Source organism: Leptonychotes weddellii, chromosome 6 (genome assembly GCF_054177405.1).
Source record: "Leptonychotes weddellii isolate Sample4059 chromosome 6, ASM5417740v2, whole genome shotgun sequence".
NCBI lineage: Eukaryota > Metazoa > Chordata > Mammalia > Carnivora > Phocidae > Leptonychotes > Leptonychotes weddellii.
In genome coordinates this window covers 69,271,934-69,282,763 of record NC_138374.1, presented here as the reverse complement: position 1 = coordinate 69,282,763, position 10,830 = coordinate 69,271,934, and the positions used below count along the sequence as shown (strand labels likewise).

The window sequence follows — 10,830 nt, the reverse complement described above, 5'->3', positions numbered from 1 at the left end:
CTCTGCTTGACTTATTTCACTTAGCATAATCTCCTCCAGTCCCATCCATGTTGATGTAAAAGTTGGGTATTCATCCTTTCTGATGGCTGAGTAATATTCCATTGTATATATGGACCACATCTTTATCCATTCATCTGTTGAAGGGCATCTCAGCTCTTTCCACAGTTTGGCTATTGTGGACATTGCTGCTATGAACATTGGGGTGCATATGGCCATTCTTTTCACTACATCTGTGTCTTTGGGGTAAATACCCAGTAGTACAATTGCTGGGTCATAGAGTAGCTCTATTTTTAAATTTTTGAGGACCCTCCACACTATTTTCCAAAGTGGCTGTACCAACTTGCATTCCCACCAACAGTGTAAGAGGGTTTCCCTTTCTCCACAACCTCTCCAACATTTGTTGTTTCTTTCCCTGTCCATTTTTGCCATTCTAACTGGTGTAAGGTGGTATCTCAGTGTGGTTTTGATTTGGATTTCCCTGATGGCTAATGATGATGAACATTTTTTCATGTGTCTGTTAGCCATTTGTATGTTTTCTTTGGAGAAGTGTCTTTTCATATCCTCTGCCCACTTTTTGACTTGATTATTTGCAAAGAACCAGCTTTTTTGACTTAACTCTTGTTCTGCTCTTTTCTGTTTCTGTTCCATTAACTTCTAATCTAAGTAAACTGTCCAAAAATAAAAGAAGACCTGATCCACATATTCAGAGACCACCAGGAACCTGGGAAAACTGATGTGGAATGGTTCACTAAAGACAGCCTTTAATAAAACTAGTAGACCTTAAAGATGAAGAGAGAGGTTTTTTGGTTTTTTTTTTTTAAGATTTTATTTATTTGACAGAGACACAGCGAGAGAGGGAACACAAGCAGGGGGAGTGGGAGAGGGAGAAGCAGGATTCCCGTGGAGCAGGGAGCCCGATGAGGGGCTGGATCCCAGGACCCGGGATCATGACCTGAGCTGAAGGCAGACGCTTAATGACTGAGCCACCCAGGCGCCCTGAAGAGAAAGTTTTTATCTGTATTATTTTAAATTTGTGTTTATCTGTTTTTATCTTTATTATTTCCCTCTTTGTGCTTTCTACTTCATTCTTTTACATTACTATTGTTTCTTCTGGTTTTTTTTTATTTTTTGAGTCAAGGGTTTACTTATTTTTCATTCTTTTTCACTGATACAAAACATTTAATGCTATGAAATCTCTGATCAGTATGTGTATCCCATATGTACTCCTAAGTAATATTTTCACTAGTTATTTTGGTTTAGAACTTCAGCTTTGGTTTGTTTCCTTTTTCACCAAAGAGCAGTTTTTACTAGAGAGTTGTTTGTTTTTGAAGTCCCAGTGGAAGCTGAATAAAGAAACATCCTCTGGGCAAAAAGACTAAATCTCAATAAATTTAGTTTCCCCAATAATTTCTAGTTTTACTGTAGGATTACCTGAGCACGTTACCTATATCAGTTTTTTTTTTTTTTAATGTTTCATGCACCCTTGAGATGGAAGTGTATTTTCTATTACAAGTTTTGACATTATAAAGATACATGTCTTGATTGTTGTCATTAAATCTTCTACACCCCCAACTTTCTGCTTTTTGATCTTTCTTGAAATACTATTTTGAATAGTGTATTTTATTTTTTCCTTGCTTTTCTGAGTTCTGCTTCATGAAGGGTTTTTGGACTCTAGATATTCATAACCGTGATTTTCGCATTCAAAGTTGAGGATTTTAGCCTTGTAAAGTGGGTTTTTTTTTTTTTTTTTTTTTGTCCTTACTGATAACAAGATTGCATCTCTGCTTCCTTATTGTTTCCCTTTGTCTGGAATAATATGGTCCATCCCTTTGATTTTAGCTTTTTTGAGTCCGTTTTTATCATTATATTTCCCTTTTACAGCATCAATTTGGATTTTGCTTGTGACACAGTTTGAAGTCATTTTGTTAATTGATGAAGTAAACCCATTCATATTTATTAATATGATTCATGTTTGGTCTCATTTCTGTCATTTTGTTACATTTAATGAGTGTATCACATTTACTGAATTATTCTATTTGGTCTTTTTTTCTTTTTGGAGGGAGTCAATTAGGAAATTTTCATGTTTTTGTTCTCATAGTTACTTTTACACTAATATCTTTTATACTGGCCTTAGTTTGCCCATTTCCTTATTTAACTCTCTATTTGATTTTTTAGCTTTTAGTGACATTCTTTAGGCTATTATTTATATGGCTATCTCTGAGCTTATTCTTATTTCTTCTTTTCATTCCTGTTTCCTATAGGTCTTCTAATTGCATCATTTCTACTTCACTAGAATATATAGCATTTATATATATATATATACACACACACACATATGTATGTATGTATTTAAAGATCTTATTTATTTGAGAGCAAGAACGTGAGAGGAAAGAGAGCATGAGTAGGGGGTGGTGCAGAGGGAGAGGGAGAGGCAGACTCCCTGCTGAGCAGGGAGCCCGATTCAGGGCTTGATCCTAGGACCTTGAGATCATGACCTGAGCCGAAGGTAGACGCTTAACCAACTGAGCCACCCAGGCGCCTCTAACATTTATATATTCTTCTATTCTTGTTCTCAACTTTCTTTTGGTCTTAGGCCTACAATTAAATTATCCACTGCTCAGTTTTTCTGCCAGTGTTCCCTATCAAATCCTTTATTCCCACTTTTTTTTTTAACTTGAAAATGTTCCTCCACTGAGCTTCGCTTTGTTTATTGGTGACAGAATCTATTGCCAAATCTACATTTTTGTTTATTGAGATTTAGTCTTTTTGCCCAGAGGATGTTTCATTTTTAAGGTCTAGTAGTTTTATTAAAGTGTTCCTTAGAGAAGACTGTTCCAGGTCAGCTTTGCCCAGGTTCATGGTGGTTCTTTATCCTGTGTAGATGAGGTCCTCTTTTGGGCAGTTTCTTAGATTATGGTTTCTTTTTGTTTTGTTTTTAAAGATTTTATTTATTTATTTGACAGAGAGAGACACAGCGAGAGAGGGAACACAAGCAGGGGGAGTGGGAGAGGGAGAAACAGACTCCCTGCTGAGCAGGAAGCCTGATGTGGGGCTCGATCCCAGAACCCTGAGATAATGACCTGAACTGAAGGCAGACGCTTAACTACTGAGCCACCCAGGTGCCCCATATTATGGTTTTTAATATTCATTGTTTTTTTTTTTTCTGTAGAGAGTATAATCCTCATATATGCATATAATTTTATTTTAAAATCTTTTATTTATTTTGCAGACTACCTTCCTTATCCAGGATCTTCTTTGTGAACCAGTTCTTCTTTCTTTGGTTTTCTTTCTTTTTTTTTTTTTTGTTAAAGATTTTATTTATTTATTTGACAGAGAGAGACACAGCGAGAGAGGGAACACAAGCAGGGGGAGTGGGAGAGGGAGAAGCAGGCTCCCTGCAGAGCAGGGAGCCTGATGCAGGACTCGATCCCAGGACCCTGGGATCATGACCTGAGCCGAAGGCAGTCGCTTAACCAACTGAGCCACCCAGGCGCCCCTTTCTTTGGTTTTCTTGTCATTCTTCTTTCTGCTCTGTTGTCATGCCTTTTTTCAGGGCTATTTATTAAAATTTCAGTGAAATCTCTTTTCTCTTCGGACTCTCTGTTAGTCTGCCTGGACTGCTATAACAAAACACCACAGTCTGGGTGACCTAAATAACCGAAATTTGTTTTCTGACCCTTCTGGAGTCTGTAAGGCCAAGGGGAAGGTGCCAGCAGGGTTGGTTTCTGGTGAGCCCTGTCTCTTCAGCTTGTAGACGGCACCTTCTTGCTGTAGCCTCACATGGCTTTTTTTCTGTGCACACAGTGGGAGCAAGCAAGTTGGTGTCTCTTCTGCTTCTAATAAGGATGCTGTTCCTATCAGATTAGCGCTACACCCTGATGACCTAATTCAACCTTAATTGCCTCCTTAAAGGCTCTGTCTCCAGATATAGTCACATTGGGGGAAAGTGGGAATAATTTCAGGAGGAATTTATGCCTTTCACAACTTCAGAAAACTCACACAATTCAGTTCATAACTGGCTCCTTGTAATTTAAGTCTATTCTAAGATCACTTTGTCCTTTTTTTTTTTTTTTTTGGTTTTTTTTTTTTTAAAGATTTTTTATTTATTTATCTGAGAGAGAGAATGGGAGACAGAGAGCATGAGAGGGGGAGGATCAGAGGGAGAAGCAGACTCCCCGCCGAGCAGGGAGCCCGATGCGGGACTCGATCCCGGGACTCCAGGATCATGGCCTGAGCCGAAGGCAGCCGCTTAACCAACTGAGCCACCCAGGCGCCCCCGATCACTTTGTCCTTCTTACAGTTTTATTTCTGACCTGGATCAGCGCTTGCGTCCTCAGTTCCCATTTACTACAAGTCCCTTCTGTTGGAGTTCCCAGTGGTCTGAGCTGTCATGTATCAGAACTGAAATGTCATCTCAGTTTTTTCCCACTCATAGTGGGACTTCCCCTTTCTGGGAATGATTTTATTTGTATTTAATCATCTCTGAGTTCCCTGTCTCTTCTTTATGTGTGGTTGCCACAGTCTCTAGCTGACTCTCAACGGATGTGGGCTCATTATCAGTTTTTTCTGTATTTAAATGTTTCTTTCCTTAGTGGCGATTTGAAGTTAGTAGTATTTTGTATGTCCTGGTTATGCTGAAGTCATGGGTTGTTGTAGGTAATTTTATTTGCTCTCCTTATATTGATCCATACAGTTTTTTGGAGGACAGATGGACACATTCAGCTTTTAACGGGTGCTGTTATTCTTCTGACACCAGAGTGCAGATGTATGTGTTGTAATAGCCAGTTTCCGCTCCCTTTTCCCATTATGCCAGGCTTTTTGTTTCTTGTTTTCATTTTTCTTTTTTCATCTCAAACTCAAGAATAGAAAGAATATGTACCTACAGTTATTTTCTTCTCTGGAGACTAGACAAGAAATCCAAATCAGCTCTAACATAGGGCATTTGTATATACATTGCATTCCATAAAAAATATGTTACTATTCATATGTAAGGTTAATTTTTCTTATTTTTAGAAATCTGGAAAACTGATCACAAGAAAGAAAGGAGCCACGAAAACCAGCCTAAACATGTGTGGCAAGTTGCATTCATCAATAATAAAATGCTAACTAAAGAACAAGGCAACGTAGTAGGAAAACCACATAACTTGGACACAAACTCTTTTCCTTCCAGAAAAACCCTCTGTCAGTGTGACTCATGTGGAGTGAGTTTCAACTGTATTTCAGAATTGTTTATCAATAAGAAAAACTATTTAGGAAAAAAGACTGATGAATTTAATGCCTGTGGAAAATTGCTACTCAGTATTAAACACGAGAAAACTCATACTAGAGAGAAAAGTGAATTTTTTAAAAATGGGAAAACTTTCAGTCATGATGAGGACCCTATTCATCATGAGAAGATTCAAACTTTAGAGCAAAATTTTGATCATAACATTTATCAAGAAACCTTCCTTGAAAAGGCAATATTCAGTACATACAGGAAAGAGATTGCAGAAGGGAATGACTGTGAATGTAATGAATATGGGAGAACCTTCTTTGATAATTCCTCCTTCTTATTCCACCAGATAAATTCCTCAAAGGAAAATCACTATGGATTTAGTGGTTGTGGAAAATCCTTATGTGTGAAGTCTACCCTTTTGAAACATCATGGGGCACATATGAAACACTATGACTGTAATGAAAGTGGGAATAATTTCAGGAGGAATTTATGCCTTTCACAACTTCAGAAAACTCATAAAGGAGAAAAACACTTTGAATGTAATGAATGTGGGAGAGCGTTTTGGGAGAAGTCCCACCTCACTCGACATCAGAGGATACACACAGGAGAGAAACGCTTTCAGTGTAATGAATGTGGAAAAACTTTCTGGGAGAAGTCAAACCTCACTAAACATCAGAGGTCACACACAGGGGAGAAACCCTATGTGTGCAGTGAATGTGGGAAAGCCTTCAGCCACAAGTCAGCCCTCACGTTACACCAGAGAACACATACGGGGGAGAAACCTTATCAGTGTAATGCATGTGGGAAAACTTTTTACCAGAAGTCAGACCTCACTAAACACCAGAGAACACACACAGGGCTGAAACCCTATGAATGCTATGAATGTGGGAAATCCTTCTGTATGAATTCACACCTTACAGTGCATCAGAGAACTCATACAGGTGAGAAACCCTTTGAATGTCCTGACTGTGGGAAATCTTTCTGTCAGAAGTCACATCTTACACAACATCAGAGAACTCACATAGGAGATAAACCCTACGAATGTAATGCCTGTGGGAAAACTTTCTACCACAAGTCAGTACTCACTAGGCATCAGATCATTCATACAGGGTTGAAACCTTATGAATGCTATGAATGTGGGAAAACCTTTTGCTTGAAGTCTGACCTCACAGTACATCAGAGAACTCACACAGGGGAGAAGCCCTTTGCATGTCCTGAATGTGGGAAATTCTTCAGCCATAAGTCTACCCTCTCTCAACATTATAGGACACATACAGGGGAGAAGCCCTTTGAATGTCACGAATGTGGGAAAATCTTCTATAATAAATCATACCTAACTAAACATAATAGAACACACACAGGGGAGAAACCCTATGAATGTAACGAATGTGGGAAAACCTTCTGCCAGAAGTCTCAGCTCACTCAGCACCAGAGAATTCACATAGGTGAGAAACCCTATGAGTGTAATGAATGTGGAAAGGCTTTCTGTCATAAGTCAGCCTTAATTGTCCACCAGAGAACTCATACAGAAGAAAAGCCCTATAAATGTAGTGAATGTGGAAAATCTTTCTGTGTGAAGTCAGGACTTATTTTACATCAGAGAAAACACACAGGGGAGAAACCCTATGAATGTAATGAATGTGGAAAATCCTTCAGTCACAAATCATCCCTCACAGTGCATCACAGGGCTCACACAGGAGAGAAATCTTGTCAATGTAATGAATGTGGGAAAATTTTTTACCGTAAATCAGACCTTGCTAAACATCAGAGATCACACACGGGGGAGAAGCCCTATGAATGTAACACATGTGGAAAAACCTTCTCTCAGAAGTCAAACCTCATTGTACATCAGAGAACACACGCAGGAGAAAAACGTAACGATTGAAGTGGATGTTAGGAATGTCGAGCTGCAGTTCAGCACCCATTACACAAGAATTCACACTGGCGGAAGCTCTGTTGACAGGATATCCTGAATGTTCGGGAATCTTCCTCCACACAAACTGGCCTTATTTTACTCCAGAGTAGACTGCAACAAATGCAGGACAGTCTTGTTAAGTAACATTCCATTGAATGTCACCAAGCAAATACTGGTATAAAATATTGCAGATTTTTTATTTTGTAAAAACAATTTTTTTTTTTTTAGCAAAAATACAAGCTAGGTTATGTCAGAATTTATATTAAAGAGAAACCTTTCAATTTGAGGTATATAACTTGAAGATTATTTTTAGAAGTAATATATTAGAAGTCGTGTTTTCGGTTTTCATGCCATATTTATCTTTAGGAAACATAAAAAATTATAATTTATAAATGTATATTGTGCCATGGGAAGCTTTAAAAACCAAAAAAAAAAAAAATAGTAAAATGAAAAAATAGACTTGTAATAGGTTGCAGTCATACATAGAATTCTCACTTGCCCTCCACCAACCTTCTTTAATGCTATCTTCCACAACCACGGTATACTGTCAAGCACAGGAAGTTGATGGTACTACAGTACTAAGTCACATACAGTCCTTATTTCTACTTCTACTTCAACAGTTTTTACAAGCACTTTGTGTACAGTGTAGTTCTGTGAAATTTTATCACTTAATAGTTTGAGTAACCATCAACACAGGTTACAAAATCAAAAAGGTATCTGGAGTCTCTGTTGCATTAGGATTACAAAGGAATCAGGATTTCATCACGAGAAGTTCCCTTGTGTTAATCATACCGTTTCTGCAGCCCTCATCCTGGCAATCGTGAATATGAAGCTTTTTAAAAGCAGAGATAAATTGAATAATTAGGGTCACAGCCTTAAATGCTTATGTGAGGTGTCCCTTAAGTTTACAGGACTTAGGTAACCACATATCATTCCTTATATAAACCATATGTGCTTCATGGGCATAATGCAACTTAATATAGTTGTGAACAGAGAACAGACACTCCTAATTTAGCAGTTGTTACCGTATCAGGCACATCTCTCATATGTGTAAGGGCTGAGCAGCCTTACATTGTAAAAGGAGGCCCAGAGAGGTAATACATAACCATTTAGAATGTATAAATCAAAATAACAAAGTAGCAAATAGAATGTGTTCAGTACAGAGGGATATCTAGTCCCTAGTCTCATTTTCCCCATTCACCCATGGTTCATGTCAAGCCAGGAGATGCCTTGAGTGTACATGTGTGAGTCCTCTAGTCCTCAGCCTACATTTTGTACAAACCCTCTGTAAGTAACTGCCCTCTAAGGCAGAGGCCAGTATACCCAGAGACAGATCTGTGCCCTTGGAGATTTTTGACTCTGTGAGGAGAAGGTGGGTTGAGACTGGAGCAGAGCCAGAGTGAAGCTAGAGTGGGGCTTTTATTGAGAGACAGGGTATAAAATGGTGGTATACTAGATTACACCATCAGTCAGATTACATAAACCAGGTTACACAAACAAATGATCTTAACTTGCACAAAGAGTCTAAGCTTCCATCTTAGGAAACTAGGATAAGGAACTGATTAAATCCGGAGTAAGTGAAACAAAAGAAATAATAATTAGAGCAGAAATCAGTGAAATCAGAAACAAAATAGAGGAAATCAGTAAAACCAAAAGTTAGCTATTTGGAAAGGTCAAACTGATAAACCTTTAGCTAAATTAACTAAGAAAAAGAGAAGATACAAGGTGCTAATACCAGAAATGAAAGAAAGTCATAACTGATTTCATGGACATTAAAAGGATAATAATACTGTGCATGACTCTGTGTCCACAAATTTCATAACCTAGATGAAATGGACCAATTCCTTGAAAGACACAATCTGCCAAAACTCACAGAAAGATCTGACTAGGCATATAGCTGTTAAAGAAATTGAGTTAATACTTAATCTTCCAAATCAGAGAGTGTCAGGCCCAAATGTGTTCACTGGTGAATTCTACCAAACACTTCAGGAAGAAATACCAGTTCTCTACAATCTCTTCCAAAAAGTAAGAGCAGAAGAAATACTTCCTAACTCATTCTGTGAGGCCAGCATTGCTGTAGTAGCAAAACCAGGCAGACATTACAAGAAAGGGAAACTGCAGACAGAACTCTGTCTTGGAACATAGATGCAGAAATCCTCAAGTCATAAGCAAACTGAATCCAACAGTATATAACTTCACACCATGACCAAGTGGGGTTTATTCCAGGTATGCAGTCCTGGTTCAACATTTGATAATCAGTTCACATAACCCATCACATCAACAGGCAAAAGGAAAATAGTCATATGATCATACCAATAGGTGCAGAAAAGCATTTCACAAAATCTTAACCCATATTCACAATAAGAAGTCTCAGCATACTAGGAATACGGGGAACTTCTTCAACTTGTTAAAGCACATCTACAACAGCCCTATCACTAACATCATACTTAATGGTGAGAAACTAGATGCTTTCCCAGTTAAGGAGGAAGGAGGCCCCTTTGACCACTCTTTTTTAGCCTCCTTCTGGAAGTCATCGCTAACACAGTATGACAAGTGAAGGAAATAACCTTGGATTTAGAAGGAGGAGATAAAACTGTCTATATTCACACATAACATGATTCTCTAGGTAGAAAAATTGGAGGAGTCAACAATAGAATACCTTGACACTGATAAGCAATTATAACAAGGTTACAAGGTACAATGATTGAGTGGGTGGTAAAAAGAAGTGAGCTCTCAAGTATCAGAAGACATGGAGGAACCTTACTTGCATATTGCTGAATGAAAAAAGCCAATCTGAAAAGGCTTTACATTTTGGTTTCCATCTATAATGCATTCTGATAACAGCACAAGTATATGGAAACAGTAAAAAGATCAGTGGTTGCCACGGGTTTGGGACAAGGCAGGGAAGGACAAATAGGTGGATTGTAGAGGATTTTTAGGACAGTGAAACGATTCTGTAGGATATTATAATGGTAGATACATGTCATTCATTTGTCAAAGCCCATAAAGTGTAAAACACAAAGGGTAAACCCTAAGGTAAACTGTGGACTTTAGTTAGTCATAATGTATCAGTATTAGCTCATCAGTTGTAACAAACGTACCACACTAATGCAAGATAGGAATAACGGAACTTAGAAGTGAAGGGGTATATAGGAACTCTACTTTCTGCTCAATTTTTCTGTAACCCTAAAACTACTCTAAAAAATAAAGTGTATTAAATAAACAACCCTGCCTGCATATAGCAATGTAGGTGAATCTGTGAAGGTGCTTTCTTCTATACTTACAAAATTAAAAACTCACAGTATTCGGTACCAGTTTTCCCATGGTGGGAGGCACAATGCATTCTCAGAAATCTTATATTGACAACCACTAAACCTATTTTAAGTTATAGCTTTTCTGCTCTTGTAAGCCTTACTATCTTTTTTGGAAGTATCATAAATTTCTTACCTCTCTTCATAATATCTTGTTTCTATATTAAGGTTTTGTTTTTTTTTTTTTTTAAAGATTTTATTTATTTATTCATGAGAGATAGAGAGAGAGAGGCAGAGGCAGAGGGAGAAGCAGGCTCCCCGCGGAGCAGGGAGCCCGATGCGGGACTCGATCCCAGGACCCTGGGATCATGACCTGAGCTGAAGGCAGACGCTTAACCGACTGAGCCACCCAGGCGTCCCATATATTAAGGTTTTTGTTTCTCATATGT

At 38.2% G+C, this 10,830-nt stretch overlaps 1 protein-coding gene across 1 annotated transcript in view; it reads left to right on the top strand.

The window, feature by feature from the left end:
• Positions 1-10,393, top strand: part of LOC102748675 (uncharacterized) — a 49,653-nt gene extending 39,260 nt beyond the window's left edge. Inside the window, 2 exon segments of the mRNA XM_081824355.1 lie at positions 5,014-7,085; positions 7,087-10,393. Of these exon segments, the coding sequence (XP_081680481.1) occupies positions 5,014-7,085; positions 7,087-7,188 (2,174 nt within the window). The 3' untranslated portion in view covers positions 7,189-10,393.
• The last annotated feature ends 437 nt before the right edge of the window (positions 10,394-10,830 follow it).